Source organism: Antrostomus carolinensis, unplaced genomic scaffold, assembly GCF_000700745.2.
Source record: "Antrostomus carolinensis isolate BGI_N321 unplaced genomic scaffold, ASM70074v2 scaffold9226, whole genome shotgun sequence".
Lineage (NCBI taxonomy): Eukaryota > Metazoa > Chordata > Aves > Caprimulgiformes > Caprimulgidae > Antrostomus > Antrostomus carolinensis.
Window position 1 is genome coordinate 16,382 of NW_010323897.1, and position 26,498 is coordinate 42,879.

At 37.0% G+C, this 26,498-nt stretch overlaps 1 protein-coding gene across 1 annotated transcript; it reads right to left on the bottom strand.

Annotated features, from left to right (window-relative positions):
* ZMYM2 (zinc finger MYM-type containing 2) lies at window positions 1–26,498 on the bottom strand (the record flags this gene model as incomplete). Its single annotated transcript, XM_010170735.1, has 14 exons — window positions 1–850; window positions 3,272–3,392; window positions 3,780–4,031; window positions 5,124–5,238; window positions 9,761–9,912; window positions 10,835–11,003; window positions 12,200–12,294; window positions 14,271–14,378; window positions 16,071–16,236; window positions 17,073–17,188; window positions 17,359–17,488; window positions 19,239–19,273; window positions 20,232–20,397; window positions 26,326–26,498. Coding segments are annotated over 14 exons (1,991 nt in total), but the record flags the coding sequence as incomplete, so codon positions are not given.

Consider the following 26,498-nt stretch of genomic DNA (forward strand, 5'->3'; position numbering starts at 1 on the left):
TAAGGAAAGGACACTAAGGTTTTAATAAGGGCAACAAAAAAAATGTTTTCACCAGAATAGATTCACATTACAGTACACCAATATTGACAGCATTCTCTTTTGTCTATTTTTGGTACATAAGATGGAATCTCTCTACATAACCTTATAAGGCTCCAGTAACTAAAAAGTAAAAAACCTATTAGTTTACAATTTATTTAAAAATTCTGAAAGACACAGCAAGTTCTAAACTTTAGTAGTGCTACCCATACACAACCATCTGGTTTAAGAACCCATTAAAAGAGCCTCCTTTCAAGGGAGCTTCCAATAGCAGAGTTGTGCAATATGGATGTCTCTAACTACAAGGGGGGGGCAAAAAAAATACACATGGCACATTCTCATTCATATTTTGCAATGTAAAAAGTTACAAACATATCTAATCAAATAAATAATAAAAAAAAGAATCTGAAATGTGTTTGTTATGTATACTAAAACCACTATGCAGAATAATGGAAACTTTCACTCACAGATTATTTACATGGTAATACCCAGGTGTGGGTACACATTGCTACAAAACTCATAAAACAAAGGGTAAACTTGAAATGTTTTCCATAGTAAAGGTCTAGCAGCATGACTATATCTAATGCTGTTTGTTTTCTTGACAGTTTTTGGAAGTTTGTTTTAATCTATGTCTTCATCCAGTTCATAATTGTCTTTATCATAAATATCTTTTACTAAAAGAACCCGTACGAGCATATTTTCCAAAGTGTTGCGGTCCAGTGACGTAGCAGTGTACCAGATGGGACTCTCTGCGGAGACTGAGCACTCTGGTTGCAGGTAAAACACGTCTGTCCTCTGATTCAGATTCTGTGGGCTACAAGGGGGGAAAAAACACAGGGTGTTAGAAAAACAGCCACACAGAACAAAACAGTATGTTAGCACTTCTGACATCCCCCGTAAACAAAACCCTAACCATACTTAGGCAAGTCACAAAAAGAAGATTAACGTGCAGAAACGTGGGTCTTGTTCAGAGAAGGAGCTGTGCTGGGACTGGCCCAAGCCCAGCCAGTCCCACATCCTCAGAGTGGCCAAAAGCAGACACCTGGGACTGAGCAAGCATACAGGAGACCACAGACTCTTCCAGCTTTCTAAAATCTGCAGCTCCAGGACTTGCTAAACCAGAAAGTACTTTCTATCTGTTTAGGAACCCCTGACTGACACATTTGCACAGAGGCCCAAGACTGACATCAGTAATTACTTGCACCACAGCTTGATGCAGCTATCTCTGAATATAGAGATAGCTTGGGGTTTCCCAGAAGTCAAGGGCAGCAGTTCTGAGAGATGCACAGAAATACAAGCAGCTAAAATTCCTCCTCCTCCTATTTTACTTGGGGTTGGTCACTATAAGTCTTAAAATCCTTTAATTTCTGACCTGCTATACTTTGGAGTTCATATACATGCTTGATCCAGCTCAGATCCAGCTCTAAGCCACTAGAGAAGAACCCTCAAGGAAATTCTAGGATTTTGTCCATTTAGGCAAGTCTCAGAAAATAATTTTCAATCCTGCATGCTCACTCATGCTCCCTCCTTCATAAATATTTCATGTCTGTTTGGTAAAAATAAGAATTTTTACCAGCTTGTCTTCCTAAACTAGCTGATAAAGTTTCAAGTGTTCTCTTTTTACCCACTGGGGTGAACGTTGGCTTGTTCTACTCTCACATAAATCAGATTAAGAGTCAGATAAAAGGTCAAAATATGATGGTTTAAAATACTCTATTAATTTAAATATTTTAACCTCCTTCCTACTTTTTTTGACAGGGCAGTATTTTTATAGAAACAAGCAATGATTTAGTGCTCAGAGATATGAATGACAGGATCCTGAAATTTCAGCTGCAACTGTCCACAGATTGCCAAGTGTATTTCAAACAGCTGGCATTACCTTAAATTTTATAATAGATTTTAAAGTGTTACAATATTTTATTAAAATTATTTCATCAAAGATGTGAGGTATATACTATTAGAAGTGGAACCAAGAGAAGCAGGCTGCTGCTCTAGTCAGCAATGGTAACCAGTATCTGTAAAACAGTAGCACTTGAAACCTCACCATAAACAATGCTTCAAACGGGTTTAAGAGCATTCTTTTCCCCCAAAGTTGAGATGTTTGCAAAGAAAAATAACTTGTCTGCTCCACTCTACTGGCTGTGTAACTCAGTTCAAAAATCCAGCTTCAAGTTTTAATGACATACCCTCTCCAGACCAGGACAGTGGATAGGGTGAAGGCAAACACCTCCCATGCCGTGTCTCCCGCCTCCCCCATAACAATCAGAATTAAATGAGTTTATAAAACACAGGTGCTTGCATTAACAGACCACAAGTTACTCTTCAAGTGCTTCTCTCTGTAACGTCACATACGCTTCTTCTGCCTACATTGTGCATAAGCTCTTTCTTCACTTTTAAGAATAAGGTGCTGTTTACCAACACATGTTGGGTCTCATACTTCATTTGATTTATTGTGTTGTATATACAATGTGATTTTATTTCTTTGGTATCACTTGCCTCTATTTCACTTAGAGTTACATAAAATCTCAATTAAAATCGTCTGCTTGAATGGCTGTTCCAATTAAAGAAAAGTAGAAAAGTATTTCCCATCAAATCCTATTTTCAAACACCTCCAAACACTTAGCTGATAAATTTTTTGTTGTTTTGTTTTTGTGGGGTTTTTTTTTTAAGAGTTGCCTAAGTTTTTCTTTTTAATGTATTTATTTCCATGCAGATTGGATGGAAACAAGCTATTTCTAAATGCTGGGTTACTGTAAGAAGTATGTTTTTCTACTACAAAATATTTTAAACATGCTTTCAAACTACTTATGTCAAAAGCATCTACATTTCAAACTCCTGAAAATTTAACATTAAGCAAATAGATTGTCTCAATCCAATTCTTACTGAAGAGACAGGGACCTCACAAATGAAATTCTCAGTAGCAAAACCTACCAGGTCTCTTGCTGGTAATTCTCCGCAGAAATACTTGGTGTTTCCCAGTAGGAAAATTGAATCATACTGTCATTCCCAGATGGAGTCCTTGACAATTAACATTGAAGTACTCTGCTGCTCCCACATTTTCTGCACATCTTGTCCAGATACAGAACTGGAGATTACAATGCTTTCATTCAGCTATTTTTCAGAAGATTTTGATTCATTCCCTTTGGTTGAGAATGTTTCATGTTGCATCAAAACATTTCTCTTTTGCACCTGGTCTACTCTAGACTACTTCTGTATTACCCCATATCACACTCACCTTTTAGACAGATAGCACTCAAACATTTTCACAGGGCACCTAGCTGGATCAGACGTGTTTTCCATCTGTTCAAATACTGGCTCATCATCTTCATGTTTCCTTTTTCCAGTAGTAATTTTATCTTTAAGAGGAAAATCAACATCTAAGCCATAATTTTACATTTTACAGTCATTTTACATTTTTCAGTAAACACCCCAGAGTGGGCAATCCACCAAGCACTGCAATGCAGTCACCACAGCTATGTGTATCTGCAAAATGGAAATGCAACCCAGAGCCACAACAAAGTCGCAGATTTTAGTATGGAGACCAGTGGGCTCAAAGGGATCATTTAACACAGAGACCCTACAGCCTCCATGGACCACGCTCTCTGATTAAAGATCTGGGTGCCGAGAGCCACTAAACTTTATGCAAAGGCAGACCTGTGGCTCCTGGCAAGGTGCCCAGATGTCCCTCAGAGGAGCGCAATGTGAATGCTCCCGTGATACTTATTTTGGAACTGCCACGGTACCTTCACTATCAGCTCTGCACAGGGAAGACACTTGATATCGAAGACAAGCTTTGCTTTCCATTGTTAGAGGATTTTTTTTCCACTGTCTAAAAACAGTGCCAAAAGAAAGTCTTAAGTGCTGTTCCACTGTTTTCAGGCCAAAATATTTAGTGTTAAAGTAGAACAGAGTATTCAGAAGAGCAACCGGTGAATGCGATCCTAGCTGTTTAATCCTCCAAAGGTAATCTTCTTCAACTCGAGAGAATATTGATCCTTCAAAAAAAGAATATTAGAGAAGATATAAGGGATTAGCCCATAAACTGTCCAGATGAAAAAGAATCAAGTTTCTGTGTACTGTAAAATTTAACAAAATACTCATGACAGAAGCCTCTAATAAACATATTTAATTATACATCCGAACCCCAAAACCACCTTTTAAAGACACAGATGCCCACTGTTTCAGGAAGAGACAGTCAATGGGAAATATCAATATATGCAATTTCACACAGAATACATTTCTGTTTAATGACAACAGCATGGCTTACATGCGGCTCCCTCATGTTATTACAGAAAAATAAATGTTCAAAGGGATAATCTTAATCCTTGCATAAAAAGCATTTTTGAGTTCATTATATTCTGCTCAGGCAAAGCCTCCAAATAGCTATACCTTCTTCTTTCTTATTACTAATGGATATCTCACTTGGAAAGCACTCCTGGACCATATCAGGATATAGGGAGGGTCCTATAAAGAGGCTCTCCAGAGCTATGCTGAGAAGAGGCAATATCAAGAAGAGAGGAAAGGGGCTGGTAAGGACAAGTCTTCATTCAAGAGAAGATTGTGAGAAAGATGGAAGAACAGTGGATTCTGCAGTTCAGCACCAACATGGAGCTGCTGGAGAAATTTTCTTTTTTCTCCATGAACTGAAGATCCTCCTGAGCAGAAGGCCCATTGCAAAGAATCCCCCAATCCAGCTGAGAAAGAGTGAAACAGGTAGCTCATTAGACCTACCCACACATAGCCTGCCTGCCTACTTCCCACCTGGGGAAAAAAAATGGGCAAAAAATAAATCCAGCTCAGGTAAAAAGTACAAGTCAAAGAGCAGCTGCTTATTCTGACTTTCTCTCCTAAAAATGGATAGTCAATTTAAGATTAACAGGTGGTGGCAAAATCAAGTCTTGCAGCATGGATTACCAAGAAACTAGACAATAAGAACAGGTACAGTCTTAATTGAACTCTTAGAGGAGATCTTTATGATTTTTAATCAATTACTACTGCAACGCATAAGATGTTTGAATGCACCTACATGCTTAACAATATAGAACTATTAAGAGATGAAAAACATACATGACCAAAAAGAAAATTACCATCTGGAAGTATGCTTGGTTGCCAACTTCTAAGGATTTTATTTAATTCCTGTTCAAACGTCTGGTAGATTGGATCAATAAATATGTTGTCTTTTCGATTACTTCCATATAAATACTACAGAAAACAGAGAGAGACATGGCATTTAGAATTCCAGATTAGAACAAATCCTGTGCTATAGGGTTATTTTTCAGTACAATATTTGCACTTTCATTAAAAAAAAAAAAAATCTAAAAAATAAAGCAACGACACTTTTCCAATATTTAGCAGTTAAAATTTTCTAACTGGATACGAATCATAGATTAATTACAACTCTAACATTTTTCTCTTAAATTTCTTAAGTACAACATTGTATTAGTGAATGGGGAGTAATGAAAAACAAAACAAAACCTAACCAAACAAAAACCCCCAACATTTAGCAAGAACCTGCCATTTTAAATGTGAATTTTGGACACCGAAAAAAGCACCTTCATCACAGAAGTGGGAGCAAAATAACCCCATATATTTGTGGTAGTGATATGCAGCAGTGCAAGAAAAGTGACAGGATGGTGCAACACACCTGCCTATTCTGCAATCTATCTTAACCCTCTTGACCTTACAGACAGAAACTCTTTTGCACCTTTACCGAGAATTAATGGCTGAGGGCTATACTGGTATTTGACATTATCTATTTGACATTATCTTCTCTGGAGACATTTCTAAGAAACGGAGGACTGCCTTCTTAAATTTTCCACTTCAGTGTTATCTTTGCACGAACAAGCCTAATGTTAGTGAATACAAAAAAGTGACAGACAAAAAAAAAAAAATGTGCTCACTTCTAGAAATGGCATCTATTTCTGTACACATACATTAAACACAGCACTCATCTATACTAGGCAGTTCAGCATATCTTGACTTCCTTATTTTTATAATAAGGAAAAATGAATGAATACACTTCCTAGGAGTCCTGAACACATAATCTTAATTTAGATAGTTAAATGTATTGTATAAAATAGTTAATACTTCAAAGCATAATATTCCCCTAAATGTGCTTGTTTCTACATATATTAGTTTTGATTTTATAAAGCAATTCTAAACCAGACAATACAGCTTACTACAAACTTCATGGAGTTTGCCCATCTGTTCCCTGGCACATTTCTCCTCTATGAATTTTCTTTTTCTCTGGTTTGTATTAAACACTTACACTGAACACTGGTAGCAAAACTGAAATCAGACTGAAAAATGGTTCAAAACCAATTCCCACACAAGCCTGAGAACTCAGTTAAAAATATTTGTTTCCCAGTTCAGAATAAGTGTTTGGCTAAACCCTGACATCCCCACTAGAAACCTGTGAGGTCTACAGAAAAATGATGTTGTGGTGCAGTCTCCCCCCACTATACAACACCCAATGCACATCTGCAAACCTTCATTTCCATAACATAACTCTCTGCTCTGCTACTCTATATAAACTCTAGAGGGGGCAGGATCAGCATAAGCAGTTTCCACCTGAGATGAGCTCTGTTGAAATCACAGTGAACAGGAAGGAACTAGACATGTCTCTGAGTCCCACAGTGGGAAAAGGCTGAATCATTGTCCACAGCACCTTCAGACACACATCTGCCAAGCTCCACCAGCTTGAATTTTGCCCAAAAAACTCCATTATGACATGTGCAAAAAACCAAACAAAAAAACCCCAACAAAAAAGCCCCAATCTGTACTGGGATAAAGAATGAAGACCACAATGCAGCAGGGAAGCAAGGCAAGATAGCACCTTGTAGATGAACGCTCTTCACTAGATGCCCACCTGACCATGCAACAACCTTTACTTTTAAGTGTGATATTTTTCAGGATCATTACTTCAGAGTTATCAAACCCATTACTGAACCATTTCTGTCTAGAAGCAGAACAATTTCAGCTGCAAATGAACCTGAACTCCAAAAATGTACCACTTGACGCGGGGACTAGTTTGCTGGAATGGATTTTCCAAGTGCTTTCTTCAAGAAAAAACAGTTATTTTACAAAGTCAAAAAACCAACTTAAGACTTGAAGACTCCTGAGCACTTCCTCTGTGCTCAAACCATGTTATACACATGCATAAACTCTCCAACCTAAGCCCGTATGTAGCTACAGTGAGTGTAGTAATTGTGGCGGAGGAGGAAGTGCTTTTTTTTCCAACCTACGGCTTCCACATTCTCTTCCTTTGAAGAAGGAATTCTAAGTTAGCAAAATACTGCCAATCCTTGGCACGACTTTATCCTCAAATGGCACCACTTAATCTCCTCCAAGTCCCTTCTGAATTCAACAGAGCCAATACCTTTTATGCAGTAGCAGACCATTTATTATTTTTCATGTAGGGGCTGGCAGATGGAGAGAAAATACTAGAAGGCAATGGAGTATTGTTCCACATTGCAACAATAACATTGCATTTAGCGTACCACTACCTTGTTTAATCCTGTTTCTTCAGAAGGGTAACACATAGCCATACACTTACAATTTGGTATTAGTACGCAGACATCAGCTGAAACCCTTGACGGCTCACATGCTCACAGACCTTATCACTCCCTACAACTACCTGAAAAGAAGGTGTAGAGAGGTGGGGGTTGGTCTGTTCAACCAAGAGGAAACGGCCTCAAGTTGCACCAGGGGAGGCTTAGATTGAATATTAGGAAGAATTTCTTTACTGAAAGGGTTCTCGGGCATTGGAATGGGTTGCCCAGGGCAGTGGTGGAGTCCCCATCCCTGGAGGTATTTCAGAGTTGTGTAGAAATAGTGCTGAAGGGCATGTAGATGAAACATGTCTTGTAGTCCCTGACAAGTTTCATTAAACAGACTAAAAACACGGTTATAAGGTGGACCAAAGAACATGTAAGCACATGGCTTTTGCACCTGATTTCACAAGATCTGCAGAAGCAGTTTATGGCCTGGCATGCTGACTTATCAGCAAATGAGCATCGTGGAAGCCCTCTGCAAACTTTTTTCTATAGGTGCTGTCTGCCTCAGGTATATGGTCCTTTTTCAGCATCAGTTTTGTATGCTGAAGAATGCTGTCTCCCATATTGGGACTTGTCAGTGTTCAGTTAATGATTGGACTCAATGATCTTAAAGGTCTTGTCCAGTCTAGGCAATTCTGTGATTCTATGTTTCTGTCCCTCAGTTGCTGTCTGCCTTTATGAAATGCAAACTCCTCAGAACAGGGCACATCTTCCTACCAATCTGAATAGCAGTGATACAACTGGGCCAATGAAACGGGGCTGTTAACATCACCTGAATTAAATACTGAATGTTAAGTATAAGCAATAATTACAGTAAAATGACCACAAGTTGTTCCTCTTATATTCCAGCATTGTGTATGTGTATTAGAGCTCATGATAATTGTGTTATGCCACACAAACTTTGGTTCTGATGAGTTTAAAAAAAAAAAAAGCTTTACATATAAGTAGCTTTTACAGTAGACAAAACAGACAATGTCAAAGCCACAAAGAGAAAGGTGAAAAAAATAAATATTAGTTCAGTTCCATTTTATAAACACATACCTCACTCTGTGTATTGTTTATGAGCTTAATATCAGTATTTTCAATTCAACAGAAAGATACAGAGAGACAGTATATCATGCAAGTGCAGAAGCAGAAAAGGTAGCTGAATTTGAAACATGCTTTGTAGCAACATTGACTAAAATGCCAAACAACAAATGCTCGCTTCTTAAATTTCAACCACGAGGTAAAGATATCAACTAACTCCTTAATTTTGCAATACAGAAAAATTAGTGGAGGTACTATTTATTTTTTAAATATTTTTATTTAAAAATTTGTTATTTGATTCAAGTCCTCTGCCTTAAGTATGAAACGGTTTAAGCAGGATTACAAAGCCTGTGAACAGCTTGCTTTCCACATCATATGCATTTTTAATTGCCTTTTAACTTGAATGGAATTTTCTGTGTTCTCAGCTCTGAACAGTTTATTTTATCTATGATTTGCCTTACATATCAAAAAGTAAGACAACCTCTGCTTAAAAGATAAGCTGTGGAAAAGCTTTTCTAATTATCTAGTGATATGTTATTGCCTGCACATTTGATACATCTGAACTGACTCCCTTTATCTCTGGAATACAATGTAATTACAATTCGGGGGCAAGGTGTGTGCCTAAGACCATCAATAAAGCAGAGGTTCCTGCACTCTACAAAAAGCCTGACTGCCCACAGCCTGCAATACTCAGTAAACTAGGCTCTCCCAGAAAGACAATTCCAATAGCTTGTTTCCACTATATGCTAAGTAACTGAATTAGTAAAACATTTACCGATCATGCCTTGTTTCATTCTGTTTTTACATAAAGCCATCTTTAGCAAACAAAATGAGGCACAGCATTTGGAAAAACTATGTCATTTTAGACTGCAAATTCCTCACTTTAACCCAGAAAGAAGCTTAAAATTATTACAATATACCAGTTTGCATTTGAGTTTTCAGGATGGGTCTGTAAACTCATTTTCTATACAGACAGCTTTCTACAGTGTGATTTACACAGCAGCCTCTCTGTGTTCCAGATGATAGCCATTATATTAAGAATAGCTCCTAGCCAATAAATGCATATCATCTCCATTCTTCCTCTGAAATGGGTTGCAGTCAAATCAGCAGCTCCGATTCCCATCTCTACAGCCTCTACTAACCTCCTGAATCCCAAGACACAGATAATAGATGCTGTCAGGTGCATAGTTCTCTCCATTTGGCCTTCGAATTTCATTGACAAAATGTGTCAACCCATAGTTTAACTCAGCTGAAGTATGTGATAATAGATCTTCCTTTAATTTCACAGACTTTGCTGTAAAATAGAGAAAAAAATGCTACATTATACAACAGAATTATTACACGGTGAAGGTGGGATGGGTTATTTTTGTACTGAAAAGTGGGAAATGGTCTTGATGTCCTCTCCACTAACCAACGAACAAGTCTAAATGTACTAAATAGTTCAAATGTTGGGTCTGTACTGAAATAAAAAAGGCTACCAGAGTAAGGTCTAGTTAACCAAATGCAGTATCACACACTGATGAATGTACTGTCATGAACAGCTGAGGATGACACAGAAGTGGCCCAAGAGGCTGAAGTGAAGACAGTGCAGTAGAGGGAGACCTTCAGGGGAAACGGCAGTTTCCAAAGATCCAACAACATAACGCAAGGGTGCTAAGTCACATGTGGGAGCTGAAGAACAGCAGGAGCAGCAGCAGTCCCCCTTTTCCCCTCACAGTACAAACGTACACACAGAGGAGCGTTGCAGAAAGAGCAGCAAGGCTCCACAGGAGTGAAGGCCACCTTGTGTCAGAGCTCCACAACCAGGAGTAATGCCGGCCTCAGATGAAGATCTCTTTCCAGGACAAAGAGTAGGATGCCCCTCCCTTGCAATTTAGAAGTCCAGAAAAGGTGTGAATTCCAAGGTGAGTTAGAATATGAGGAAAAATAGGATGCAAACAAAAAAATCAAAATGGTCATGGAAAGTCAGAAGAACCAGGAAGGTGCTGTCCTGGTTTGCATGAGCTGTGTGAGACGCAGCATTTAGAATCAAGTAAGGAAAACTAGGAAAAAAAAAAAAAAAGTTTGGCAACTCTGGGGTAAAATAATCCAAATCATTGTGGGAACATCAGGGACATATGAAAACTTCTATTAAAAATTCCATCTGAAAATCAGACAAGTACAGCAATTGTCCCAACCAAAAAGAATTGGGATGCCAGATTTTTAGAAATACTTACTTGATTTCAGCTCCTTTAATTCTGGAAGCTCTTCATCTAAATGCCGAGACTTTACCCAGTGCTTCCACGCATTTACACCATACGTGTATTTGAATGGAAAACTACACTCTGAGTTTTCAGAGCTGTCATCACGAGACTGGTATTCTGACACCGCCTTCCTCTTCACCCCCTGCCATGGAAACACAGTGGTTAACACCGATGACAGCCGCTAACAGCAACAACAGAAGCTGAGCAGAACAAGCAAGCTGCAGGCCAAATTACAAACTGAATGTTCAATGTAAAGAAACAAATACTCCATTCAGTAGGTAGCTTATGTGTTGAACATACTTCCAAGGACAGCATTTACTTAAGCTGACAGATGTTTCTAATTCGCTTTTCAAACTGGTTCCTAAGACAGAATAATTTTTGATAACGGAATTGCTGTATTGGTTCTATCGTACTAAACAACAAACATATGATGCACTAAATTCAGTGTACTTACAGGATTTCATAGAATCATAGAATGGTATGGGTTGGAAGGGACCTTAAAGATCATCTAGTTTCAACATTTCATTGTGTTAATGTGCAGGAAGTTAAAGATGCTACAAATCTATGTCAGAAGGTCGATTTTTAGGCTCAGCTGAACCCATCAATGGAAAAGCCAGCATTGCTAGAAAATTAAAGCATGTCCAGCAGTGGATATATGGATAATGTCCAGTGGATAATACGGTCAGTTTAGACTCCAAATTTAAAACTAGAAAGACACATTTATTCTTAAAAAGTTTTATTAGAAGTTGGCTGTTTTTTTAAAAACTGCAGTATCTACTGCAGTTATAGGAACAAAAACCATTCCAGCTTTGTGCCAGGCACCAGAAACTATTTCCTGTTAGTTTCCTTCTAAAGAAAAGAATATGGCTCATTTATTTGCTATGTCGAAAGTTAGATTTTTGACTGAAAATAAAATCTGGGAAAATTACAAACAAATAAAAATGTTTTTATATAAGAGATGTTATAGCTCCCATTATAAGCCATAGTAATGCCAACATTCTTCAGTTTTACTGTCAAATTGAACCAAGACAGCTTTGCTCAAAGTAGAAGGTAGAAAAGCATTACTATGAGTACAGTAGGTATATACACACTAGCACATTACACCAACAGTTCTACCAATGTGAAGTAAAAACGGGATCAGAATTTAGAAGTCACACTTCTATTAAATCCAACAGTTAACTGCAACATAGGACTGAAATTATTTTTTTATTTGAAATGCATCAGTTTACATGATAAAGATAGGATATTAGGTATGAATAGGCAGTAATATATTTTAGAGCAGCATGAGAATTTAAATTTTGTGCTTTTTTGATGTTTTTAATAGCATGACAAAATTACCTTCTTTTTGGACCGAGGCCTTGGCTGTTCCTCATATTCTTCCCCAAAAACAGGAGGTAACAAAAACTCATTTTCTGTATCAAGCTCCTCAGTTGCTGAAAAGGCATTAACAGAAACTTATTTCTAAACATCTTTTGAATAATATTGGTTTGAAAAAAACAATTAACCATATCAGTGCACTATATGTGCATTAATATAAAGGATTCACAAAACACACATATAAACTTTACCAAAGACTGGATTTTGGTAAGAGGAAATAAATCTATTCTTATTGTGAAAGTAAGGCAAAGCTATCAAAATGTTTATTTCTAAATAAATTGTAAAGGACATAACGCTCAACATTTTCAAGCACTATCTCAAGTCACTATGGCAGCATCTCTTACTATGGACTCTTCCACGTTTTTTCCTGCCTAGTCAGTCCTTGGTATTAAGAAGTTTCAGTTATGGTGAGAATCAACAGCTATGAGTAGAAAAAATACAACTTAACTTACTACCTGCACTTTTGTTCATGTATTCACATTATTTCTACTAATGTTTTATATAGCACATTATACTTGGTTAAAAACATGAAGAACCATTATGTAAGCTCTTTCAGATAAACTGGTTTTAGTCTATATACAAGTGGTGGAGGTCTAGCTCATGATGAATATTTCAGAAAACAGATATATGGTAATATATCAAAATACTATTTACTTAACATTTCCAGGGTAGGATGAAGGACTAATTCAGGCAACACAGTGGAATGAGACAACATATGAATAGATTTAATGTTGCAAGTTCCACCTTTATTTACTTTACTGAATATGGTTCATCCTTCATTGAGCCATCAAACAATGTCTTAATTCAAAACTGAATGCTCTTCTGGGTCTGATTTCACCACCTTGTTACTCAAGACACCGTTCAAATTGGTTCAGATGAAACAGCACTCACTTGCAAAGGTTTAAGAACTCTGTCCCAGACTAAACACCAGTCCTTCTCCTCCTACCATGAAAGATCTTATCTCAGAAGCACTTCAGTGTAATCAGTATCTACTAAAAATGGCTATTATTTACTATTCCATCTTTTTCTTCCATGGTTTTTCTTTCTCATCTACCAAGTCTCACTTATAACAAGGGTTAAAAATCTAGTATGCATCTGGCTAATAAACGTCTTAAGACTAAGGTCAGTCTAATCCCTAGACTTGATCTTTAAATTCGACCTACAGCAAACTGAGAAACCCAGCTGTGCATCCAGTGTGGATATCTATGGCACAAGGAGATTTTCAGCGTCAGGTCCTTGCTTACTGCAGGGGGGGTTGGACTACATGACCTTTAAAGGTCCCTTCCAACCCAAACCATTCTGTGATACTATGATAGAGAAGCTACCCAGGAGAGGTATGAGAGCTCTAAGTCCAAGAGAAGCTATGTCAAGGGAGATACTAGCTTTCTTGGATCTTGGGTTGATTAGGACATGGCATAAGGAAATACACACTGTTGCCTGCATTCTGCAGAGCAGCAGAAACTGTAATACACAAAACCAAGACCTTCTTTCAAGAAAGGTCTCAAAGTAGTGACCTTCCTGCTAAATCAAATAACACTACCTTTTTCAAATACAGGTATGGACGTTACCAAGATACTAAAAGGTAACGCAAGTGATGTGCAGCATCCCAGCTTGCAGTTGGGAAATTTGCCCTTCTTTCATTTCTGCTCTAAATCACCATTTTCTATGGAAATATCTGGTGACTGAAGAATGCATTCATTATTGTTTTCCATGACACGTCATCTGAGTCTTTGAGCCTTCAAAACAGCTTTCCTAAATCCATGTCCAAAAGCAAGTGATACAACCAAGTTCGTTTGTGAAAGGTTAATTCCTCATTTTCTTTGCATTCTGTTTCAAATACTGTATTTAGAAAGACAGGGGAACTAATTCAGAAGTCCCCAGTCTTGCAAAGATGTGGCAAAGTTTTACATAACAGTCAGTCAAGTGGATCTTGCAAACAAATAAAGCTCCTCTGAAAGGATGATGAAACAAAGCATAATGGTTGCCCACGATATCTATTTCATAGTATTCATTTAAATGACAAAAAAAATACCTCTTGGAAAGTCTATTTCAATATCAAGGTCTGGTTCATATGGAACATCAGGCAAGCTTGTCCGTGCCTCTGTTTCCGAGTTTAGTAGATTTGACTCAACTATCACACCTGTTAAAAAAAATAAAAATAATTTAAAAACATAAAAAAAAGCCCAGAAGGAAAAACTCCCATTACTTAACTAACAAATTAGTCAGATTTAGAACATTAGAAGCTGAATGGTTCTAAAGCTGCTTGTTCTGCTCATCACCATCTTAGGTTTGTTGTTCTTGGGATTTCAGATTTACTTCTCCAACTTGATTTCCTTCTAACAGAAAAAAGACTTACGAGCCCACCTGTCCATCTTCATTAAGCTGAGTCAGCAAAGCACATGTATAGAAAAATCAAATATTGGCAAAACTGGATCCTATCAAACAATCACAGAACTCAAATAAGCTTGACAAACCTAACTATCTATTCCTCTAAACAATTCTGCCTGCAACAGGACAGATTTTCAAGTCTCTAACAGAGATCCTAAAAAAGCAAACAAGGCAGGCAGGTAGAGAGAAACAAAAGCTCCATCTCTTTCCAACTTCTGGCAGAGACAGATTTCTCAAAATTCAGTTCTCTGCAAACAAGCAGACACCTACTCATTCAGCTAGCTGTACTTAGCAAAACAGAGCTAGGAACTGCAAATGACAGCCTTGCAGCACTACCACAAATGTTCTGCTTTAGCTGGGGCATGGCAACAGTTTGGAAAACAGTAAGTCTCCTGGGACTACAGTACCACTGGTTTCATGTATACCTGGCCCAAAGTATAAGTTCATGTCATTTATTGACATCCCTTGAGACATCTGTTCAAAGAGCTTGAAAAAAGCACAGTATTTCACCTGAGTCATAGAAAAACCTTAAAATCTAGTTTTTGGAAGAGAAGGCAAATTCTCTTGGGAAGATATAGAAGAGACTTGAGGATTTTGGCAGGCAGTCAGGAAAGAGGGGCAAAGAGGAACGCGCACTGTGAAAATATCATTACAGGTTATGTGGGATTTTGTGACATTCAGCTGTAAAGTTGTCCCAGACAGTTCTCTCCCTTTATTTGAGTTGGTGGGATGACAAACCACTTCAGCATCACAACCCCAATGATCTATGCACTACTATCTTCAAAGAGATGATACTTGCAGGTCAGGATCAATCAAGAGCTAAAGCATCATTAGGTCACCTGGTTTTGTAGACCACAGTTCCATTTATCAAACATACATTCCTCTTAGTTTCAACAGTCCTCACCTTCCCACACTAAACATAAAGTGTGCCTAGCAACGTGTTACTACAAAGAGATCAGATCTCTGTCATACCCCACCTTGCTCAGAGAAAGTTGTGTTCACACCTGTAAAACACAGCTATGGAGTTCACCTTCCCTAAGCTTTTGACTCGAGTTTTTTTGGGAGGAAGAATGGATTGGTTTTGGCTTGTTTTGAGTTATGCTGAGAAGAAAACACATGCATGCAATCCTGGATGGCCGCTTGCCATCAGCCAGGGAGCTGGTGCAAAGTGAAGGCCTGTGTTTTTAAAGACAAAGGTCTGGTCCAGCACACCGAAGTCACAAAAAAGACTTCAGAAAGTTTTCTGTATTTCTAATGTGCTAAAAAGATCTTTAAAAATATTCAAATAATTAATATTTCAACTTAATATAAGATTTCAATAGCACTGTAGTACATAAAGAGTCTTTCCATAAAATAAAAGATCTCCAGCCGTTCTCTTGATTCACACACACCCACACATACACCCCAGCACTCCAAAGAGTAAAAAAACCAGCAGGAAACTCACTGGCCACATCAGAAACTTCAGCTTTTCCATCATGTTCAGGTACCATCCCTGACAAGTTCAGTAGCTCAGTTTCCAGAGGATCTGAGGGCACTTTTCCCCTCAGCTCTTCTATTGCTGCAAGGATTTTCTCACTGCTAGTAGTGGGCAAGAAAACTGGAACTGGCACCTACGCAGACAGGGAGGAAGAGATAATTGGAAAAGAAAAAATGCTGCAACAAAGCATCAATAACAGTCAACAGAGAAACAAACTTTACACCCCTCTTCTAAAAGACAGAGTTAATACGAATTAGAAGCATATCAATTCAGTGTGGGCTAACAAAAAAATGTTGATAGGTTAAAAAATTAAATAAAAATAACTGAGAACAGAAGGGAAAGCAGGAAAGGATACAGAAAAAAATAAGTATGACAAAACATAGTGGGTCAAAGTAAGAACCGAAAGGACTTTGGAGCTTCAAACTTGTCTAACTATAACTTCAGACTAACAGTTTGGACAAATCAGCATCCTCTTTTCGTGGCTTACTTGTGAAACACAATTTCAGGAATTCAGGTGTTTTTTCCCCACCATTTGGGTGAGATTTGGTACATAAGTGCTAAAAGATTTAACTTAGAGTTCTTTTCTTTTGCTGGCACAAGGTTTGGGTTTTTTGCTTCTATTCCTTCTGTTTATCCCACCTCCCAACATAATCTTTCAGTTTCCCCATTACCAGAACAAATCTTTCTGTTTAATGCTTATTCAGCAAACCCAAAACTATCACTCAGAATTGTTCTAAAGTGTTCAGCAGCACAAGATTTTCACACTGAAAGCATGCAGATAGGTCCTAAAGAACAACCAGGAAATGAAGCGCCAGTGTCAGATTTCTAATGCTTTTTCAATAAATAGTGCCCCAGCATCCCACAATCCTTTACATGGACCAGAATGAGAACAGCCAACAATACAAAGTGGTCCCACACGTGCATGTGAATGGATGGCAATTTAAAAAATGAAGCTGAAGCCCCACTTACAGGAACAGGAACCGTTGTAGGAACAGGAACATTTTGACTATACATGTTCATAGGCACCGGAACATAGACAGGTACAGGAATAGGCACTGGGACATATTCTTTTTTCCAATCATCTTCTATTAAAAGAAAAAAGAAAAAGGCAAACACTGCCAGGTACTTAAATATATTTTACACCTGTAGTTTAGAGAAAAAAAATCAGAGTATTTGCAATATGTTCCAAGACAGTAACAGTTGAAAAAAATCTGCAATGAAGAAATAAGTAGTTCCAGTACAGTTCAAGAGTTACCTGTCTGACAAGATTTTGTCTGCATATGAGGTTTACAGTATGTGGCTTTCGTCATTGTCAAAGGCTTGCAAAGAACTGCTTTGTTCTTCATTTCTCTGTTAGGTGTTGGAGAAGGTGGCGGTGCGGAGCCCTACAGACAAGCAAATAAAAGAAAACGTGCTGTTACACCACACTGATTTCAGCACAAAGCTCTTGATTTAAGGTATCAGTTGATACTTTTAATATGATACTGAGGAGGAAACTCACAACAGCAACAACTATTATTCTTTAACTGCAAGCTATTCTACTTTTGTAGTAACGAGCTGCCACTTCTAGGAGTGTAGTATAGTTCTATTTTGCTGTAAGAGCTAGCTCTTTGATTAACAACTTCTGGCTCATTTTCCTTTTCATTTCTATTTTTTTATTATTTAAGATACTCTTAAGAGTATTATTTTTTACACTCTTGTTTAAATGAAAGTGCGATTGAAGCTAGTTTATAACTTAGAAAATAATTTCAGCTCTAAAAGGATTCAATAGTATGTAGCATGAAAAACTTTTCTCTCAAAATCTAACATTCTTGAACTATGCTATAATCCAAAGATTGCATTGTTTTAAAAATCTATTTCTAAATAAAATATTATCTCTGAACAATTTTTAAATACCTAAAGTACAAACTTCCAGCTCCCTCTGCTGGCTCTACAATAGCGACAACAAAGACTTGGGACCTTCACACGAACAGTCAAACTGCATCCTTACAGTCAGCAAGCAGACATGGTTTGTGTCCCCTAGCATCTGTTTTAGAACCTGATTCAAGAAACAAACTGTCACTTTTATTTAGTCATGTGCAGTAAGACTAGCTCCACATATCCTTTTAAATACAGAAAGAAAGTCAAGTCATAAGAACAGCAGACTTTATTTAACAGGCATATACTTTCTAAAATATTTTTTAATACTGTATCACACAGAACTTTTATATGGTCTTTAGAAATGTATGGACTGAATTAACATCATTAAACATGAAATACTAGATGTTTTTAACACAACAGTTTAGCTTGTCTGATGTCTCTAGTTAACTGAGCAATCTTATTTACTGTCCTTTTCATTAATCCTTACATTTTGTAAGATGTCAAAATAGTTTCACTTAATTCTAAGATTTACCTTACAGAAGCCTATTTGAATTAGAAAGGTGAATTAATTTTTTCATGGAAAAATAGGCAGTTCTGAGATCATCTATGTAACAAAAATCAAAACAAAACTAAGTTTCAAACAAAACACACTAAGCTAACTGAAAATATTATTAACAACACTTTTGACAAACTGACAAAAATTGAAACTCAAAATAAAGGCTGCTGTTCCACTGACGATCTCCACCCTCCCGTATAGCAAGAGGTTATACTTCCCTACTCTGTCACCAGCAGCAACATCAATCAGACCTTGAGCACCAATTATTCTACTCTTGGGAATGATAATTTAACATCTGAAGCTTTATTTTCAGCCTTTCAAAGCTGAGATACAGCCTTAATATTCTAGTTGACCAGTGAAATTCCCTTCCCTTTCTACACTCAATAAATATATCTAATCAGTCTAAACATACGAGTAAGATACACATAGTTTGTGGATTAACTTTTAAGCAACACTTTCATGCACTATAGATGTTAAATACATGGCTGATTATTTGGTTTCCCTGAAGACACTGAAAAGACAAATACGAACATTTAAAAATGTAATTTCAACTACTGATGTGAAAAAGACTAAAAAAAAAATAAATCAGTAAATTTAGCTTAGTATCATTCAAAGACACTAATGTTTTTGGTTTTTAATAGCATTCCCTTAAGCCACCAGGATCTCACATTTTAAATACATATAATTATGTTATACATATGTTAAATATAAGTACTTACTGTTATTTTTGTTCGGGGGGTCTGACAGCCCTGATCTAAAAATGTAAAAAAATATTTTTAGACGTTTTTTCCCCTTTTTCAGAATCAAAGCAAATTTCAGTAAGCAACTCAGACAACATTTATCATAAAGATAACATTAAATTAACAGCATGGATTAGTACGGTATCACAACTGAGAATTGCATGCAAGACTTCTCATTCATAGGCACATCACTACTCCAGCATTGAACCTTACACAAAGGCAAATGCTAAATCAATGCTCCATCCAGATGTGAATATAGCCTCTTTCATAAAAATAAATACCAAATGTTGGAGTTCCATACAAAGAAGTTGTGTTGCTAGAATTACATTAATTAAAAACTGTTTTATTTGAACTTTGCCTGACTTGCCATTTAAACCACAAACACGCATTCAGCCCCCATCAGCAAATTCACAAGATATCTATTGCCAACAGGGGAAAAGAAAAGGAAAAAAAAAAAAAAAAAAAAAAAAAAGCTATGTATTCCTCTTATTAGATACTTCTATTCTCATTTAGTTTCCATTTCATTTATTTCCTTTTAATTCCATTTAATTTATTTATTTTTTCATTCCGAGTGTATTTATCTGCTCTCTGTACCCAAAACACATTTTGAAAAGAAGTGTTTCCACAGTGCAAGTAATGACAAGCTGGAGCACAATGAAAGATGAAAACATTTTCTGTCCCCATGATGATACAACATTAAAATTATAATTAACCTAAAAAGAAGATTTGTTTTTTAAAAAGTTATTATAAAACTGTTTGATTACCTGACAATGTTTCAGCTCTCAAAAAAGCAATAAAAAAGAGCTAAGACAAAAAATAGCAAGCAACTCAATGATGGCTCTGATAATAAAATAAAAAAGGGTAATCTCTAACACAGTTGATTCCAACAAATAAATAATTCACGCAGCTTTAAATTTTTCATTTACAGGAAGCATCTTGTTTGCTATTTAGCAGCCATAAAGCAGCACATACCATAGTGTAAGTTCTCAGGTCCTTTTTGGGTTGCCAGATTTGGTTCATTTTGTTGACAGTAGAAACGGAGCAAACAGTGCTGATCACAGAAGTGTTTCATTTCACCACGCCACTGCACTTTCTCTTTGAGAGTTCCTTGAGACTTACAACAGTCACATCGTGCAGCCTTAATGCAAAGGAAGATTTTGATATTTTTAAAAAAACATTGGAAAAAAATTCTTTCTGCATTTGAAAAGGGTATTTTTTTAAGAGTACTGAAGAATCATTACCACTACACAGTTCTGTGTTGCTCACATAGGCTTTGCAAAAGTTACACCTTTACAAAGATGGGTCTGTGCACACAGTCCCATCTGTCACTTTATTTTCAATTTTTTGCTGGGGGTTAACATCCAGAATGAATCTGCTTTGTTTTGCTAAGTCTTTATTAAGTCTTTAAAAACAGATCATTTCTAAAAGGTCAGCAAAAAAATGAACTTTATCCATTAATTTAAATTAATTCCACTGAAGCATTCTGCACAACAAGAGCAGAAAGCAACCGAGACTCCTTAATGACTCTCTTGAATCAAGGACAAGCAGAGTTCCACCACCCCCAGGTTTGGTGGTTTTGCTGTTTTAAATCAAACAGAATCACTTTGCTAGGTATCAAATCAGAGACCTTTAGTGCAAATAACTTTTATATTTTTATTATTTCCGTAGTTAGACAATTTCAGATACCAATTGTTTAGTTCAAAGTTTCTCTGTGATTTATAAATAATAGCTCTCAGCCTAAAAATGTTTCCACGAAATCTAGTTAGCATGTAACCTGAAACTCAAAATTTTGTTCTTCTATATCCATAGCTAAACATTTAAGTAATGCACCTTTCACCAGCATACATTACAATTCCATGAGGCATCACTAAGAAATACATTGTTTTTCTCCAAAATAAATTCCACCAAATTTAATCAGTCATGCTATAAGTTATTATCTGAACACTGGTAGCCTCAGTTTCAGATCTTCAACTAAACAAATAATTGTTTGCATTACTGCTCCCCTTGATATTGCTTGCAACCTGCATCCTAAAGCAGTACTTTAAAAAAATAAAAGCTTTATGAATGCTCAGGAATCAAAAATAAGTCAACCTAACAATATAGCCAGGAGAGGAAGAGAGAAGTTATGATATGCAACATAAAACATCAGTACATAAAACCATACACAACACTGCAGTTACGCACAAGGCTCTAATGGTTAAAAAAAAAAAAAAAAAAAGTCCAACTGTAGTTCTCAACACCAAAAAAGTATGAACAGGCCAATTATTTCAAATTTAGAAAGTCATTAAATGTTGCCTTCCTTCTCTGTACTTGAACAGTCTGTCACCATCCTTTGGCAATGTAGGAAATTCAGCTCTCAGTTGTAATTTTCAAATATTTAAGATGATATATCGAGAGACTAGATTCTAACAGCATAACCAGCTTTAAACTGGGGTCAATTAAAGCTGTGGTTTCAAGGATCACCTTGCACTAAGCACCAGGTGCCCCTGGAAGGACAGGCCCTTCTTCTCCCCCTCCTCTGTGCAGGTGTCAGCAGTGGTGCTTATGCACCTGCAGGGTACGCCAGGCCAGGGACCTGACAACACTGCTTTACCCCCTTCCTCCCTCAGTTTTTGTTACACTTGTAACTTTGACTTTCTGCTGATACTGATCCACAGTTCATTTTGCAGCAGAGATGTTCTCAGTGGGAAGAAAGATCAAGTAAGTTATATTCTTGGAAGGGAGTGGGGAAGAAGTGTGGGGTGTTGCCAAAATAGCCTCGATCTACCAGTTCAGTTAAACTGTGAATTCACACTTTTAATGTGAATGTATCTTCCCAAAGCCATCCAAAGGCTGAAATACTAGTTAAAAAAAAAAAAAAAAAAAAAAAAGAAAAAAAAAAAAAAAAAGCGGGGGGGACTCTGATTTTAAATCTCAAGCCCACCTAACACTAAGAACAGGTGACCCATGTACAGAAAAGACAACCTATTCTGACCTGCCGCACACTGCTTGACTATCAAAGCACCACTTACTGCTCAATTTTCTCTCTCCTTCAAAGAAAGGAAAAGATGACAAATCTTGTCAAATGCAGCAACTACAGCCTTCCTGCAACTGTTTCTTCCATTCTCCTGGTTCTGCTCCTTTGTTTAGGCCTTTGAATAAGTGTATTATTGTCTCTCCTGGGCTGCTACTAGGGTATTCAGGTGAAAAAATTGCAGTTTGCTTCCACATGGAAATTACTATTCCTTAGCAAGCCCAAGACTCCTTTATAAGGATGCTTCACTTATCCCTACACCTGCTACACCGTGACTCTCCCATTTCCATAATCATGCTTGCAGTCAATACTGTACACCCTTCCATGCACTGAAGCTTCCTGCTACCTGGTTGCTCTCCCCACTTCCCTGACTATGAACTTAAATGAAAGCAAAAGTGCGAATTAATGATTTTCTGCCTTTTTCTTCCTTCCTTCCCCTTTCTCTTTGTTTTCATTTGGGATACTGGCACTGTTTGTTAACTGAATGTCCAAAATACCTGCCTTCATGTCTGCTCTCTCTCTGTTTCCAAAAAGTCCATCTGTACTCTCTGTGCTCCAGTTGCACATAACTCCTTTGCCACTTGTGACTGCTCTTTGGTCAAATTAGTTTCTCAGGTCCAGCTTCAATATGTTCAAATGGGCATGGTGATTAGTATAAATCACTGTTTGCCCCAAACTTTGTTTAAAAAAAAAAAAAAAAATAAAAATTTCCATTTGTGGGGCTTCTATTTACATTTTTAATCCTCCAGTGATCTGTTCCTAAATGTTTTGCAATGGTTTGGACTGGTATTAATTTGACGTAATCTTAGCTGTCTGTTCTGAGCAAAATGTGCAACAAATAGGAAGGAAGAGATGATTCCAGAGAGTGAGTGATTATAAGAGAAAGGAGATCAACTGTTCTGAAACAGTATCTACTTGAAATTGAGATTATACAATGGCTGAATTTGGGAAAGAGAAATTCCACAAGGTTGTCTTGCTGCCATTCAGATTAATGCTGGCTCCGCTGTTTCAAATTTTACCACTGCTTACAATCATTGCTACCTGAGCTCACCAGCCACAGTCATTGTTCCTATGCCTCAGACTGCAGTTCCCCACCTCCTACTTATTCTTCGCTGAAGACATCTGGCCTCTGCTGAAGACACAGTCATCACTGTACATGCTCAGTCTAATCAATACTCCCCTGTAGCCTTGAATAACCTGTAAGTGCACTTCAACTAGAGTATTTTCAGCAAAGTTTCACAATACATATTTAAAGAAACAGATTTCTGTGCTCTTTTCAGAACTGCATACTCTTTTTCAAGATGCTTTCAATGTTCTACTATAAGTAACATCAAATTATTGCAATTGTCACAAAACATCAGACTACTAAAATATTTATATTTTTCAGATTAACATCCAAACCACAGCATGCAACTGAAACCTACAGATGGAGCTTTAATAACTTAGAGAGCTAACCTGAAGACACCAAAAATTTTACCTCTCTTCTTAGAGGACATGACACAGTAGAAATTTCCTCAGAACTCGGCACCAACTGGTAAGCGTAGTTATCGCCCAAGAGATGATTTGGACTGAGCTATTCTTTCACATTTCAATCCCTCATACTAGGTTTGAGGAACACTTCTAGATAAAGGAACACTTCTAGATAAGTCTGATGTGCTTCTAATACTTCTAGGTAACAGTCTGTTGTGCTTCTACTACTGCTACCTTCTCTGGCTTTTAGAGAAGAGAATTTTGGCACTAGCTACCTTCTTCTGGCTTTTAGAGAAGAGAATTTTGGCACTAAGGGAAGCGTTCCCATAATACTTAATTACTTCTAAAAGTTAAGATGCTTTCTAGGTAATGCTACATGAGAAAGATGTGTCCATAAAAAAAGTAGACAGAGAAGATGGAGACAGACACTTGTTTAATGAACACAATGCTGCTGTTAAAACATTACTAGGTTATTACCACTTATTTCTCTTCATGTACACATTCACTGAAACTTCGAAATAACACTGAACATTGCATAAATGAGACAAAGCTCATACAGATGTAACTATTCTTTTAAGAAGCCAACAGACAAAACAGTAAATGAAGTACAAATCTGGGGAGAGGTCCATATTTGTTCTGTCTTCCTATATTTTGATCATTATCTATTTATGGCTAGCTAAGAACATCAGCTAACAATGTACTATCAAATCTGAGATATCTGGAGTGATTTTTATAAAAGAAGGAGAAGTTACCAGCAAGGATGTAAAGGGGGAAAAAAAACAACCAAACAAAAAAACAATTTTAGCAAAACACACAACTTCCCAAAACCTACTACATGTGTTCCCCAGGTAAGAAATCCCAAAGTTTTATAACCAGAAGTGAATTAGGCAAAGGCTTTAAGAAGTATTTGAAAAAAACAACAACAAAAAAGACAATCAACAATTCAACATCATGTAACACTAGTTCCCCTAGCAAGCATAAGATTAAAAAAGTAAAAATACCTAACACTTCAGTATCATCAAAAGTAGCTAGTTTAGTAGTAGCAAGCCTGTTTAGATTGTCTTTTCATAGCATCATGTCTAACTTTCCTGTACCACAGTATCAACAACATTTCTTAAGCAGATTTAATGGACCAATTAAGTTACTGCCTTATCCCACAGATCAGGATAACCTGAAGTCACAGTTTCCAAGGAGTTCTCAAACCTGAATCAGAGTACGAGCTTCTGTAGAAGTTTATATATATAGAAACTAGTTTGGTACACACACTCCCACACTACATTCTTTCCTGAATGACCAAGAGATCTCTAAAGCACACCAAAGCTTTCTTAGGTTCTCTATCAGAAGGCACTTCTTATGCAGGGATAAATTTTATCCCATGCCCCAAGTTTTAAGGTGTATAGATTAAATATTAGTATATAAAGTTAACATTTTAGTTAAGTTTAAGAACTTTGCAGTCAAGCTTTGTCACCCTATTTTCACATGAGACAGAAGTAACACATTCTGGTCTTCAGCAGTTTTCTTTCAGGAACATCTAACAAGACCCTAGATCCATTATTCAAAACAAAGACTTTATAATTTTGGCTGTAACATTTCTGGAAGCAGCCATTCAAAAATATCAGATAGCTCTTCAGATTCAGTTCTTATGGCAGGTAGATCATCTTGAATTACAGGACTTGTCTCTAGCCCTCTAACATTTCAAGCTTTTTATTGCCTTCCAGGCTGTGTATAGAGTTTTGGTAAGGTGATGAATTTTGTACTGTCTTTTTTGCACTGCATCCGTAAGTGTAGTTCTTGTTTTGATATTATCAGTGTAGCTTTCCAGGATGTTCACACCAGAGATCAAATATTTTATCCACAGCACTATCGCAGGTTAAACCCAGTCCAATTTCACCTTTACTTCTTTTTAAAAAAATTTTTAAAACCCAAAATAAAAAAAAAACCCTCTTAATGTGAACTCTTTGCTGGTTGTGCTTCACAAGGTAGTTAAGCTTCCAGAGATTTAGAAATAGATGCTGTCATCTGTTTGATTTAAACTTTTATTAGAAATCCATTTGGTCTTGCTTTTCCCTTTGGCATCCTTTCCACTGGGAAATATTGAACAATCAAAGCCTCTGCAGTTCAAACTGTGGGAGAAGAGGAAAAGGCAAAAAAGGAGGCAAAAACAGGAACAAGAAAAACTCTGCTAATGTAGTTTATCGTCAGTCAACTCAAGGTATCATCCAGTTGCAGTTAACAGTGTTTTCAACATTCTGAATACACATTTAAGAAGTTTTAACAAGAAAAATATGGTATTAATTGAGGAGAAAAAAACTGAATTGTAAAGTAACAAATATACATAGTAGTTTCTTGGTTTTCTGTAACTCAAGACTTCCTTGTCAAATGAATTAATAAAATCAGATGGTAGAAATGCTGCTCTAAGATCTAAGAAAACTTAAATGATGAAATTAATACATTTGCTTATTGTGTAGCAAATGCTTTGCTGAAGTAAGCCATATTTGCTGCACAGTCCTTGAGATATCCTCACATGTGCATTTTTGGTTTTTTTAACTGTGGAGCTCTCGTCAAAAATTCTGAGTTACTTGCCTTGTAGTACCAGTCCTGAAATTTTTTACAGCACTCTTCACTGCAGAAATCTCTCACTACACCATCAAGTTCCTTAGATGCTCCCTTTTTGCACAGCTGTGAGCAGTAATTACAAGTAACACATCTCAGTCCTAACCGTCTTGCAAAGTCTTGTTTATATAGCAGCTTGCAGC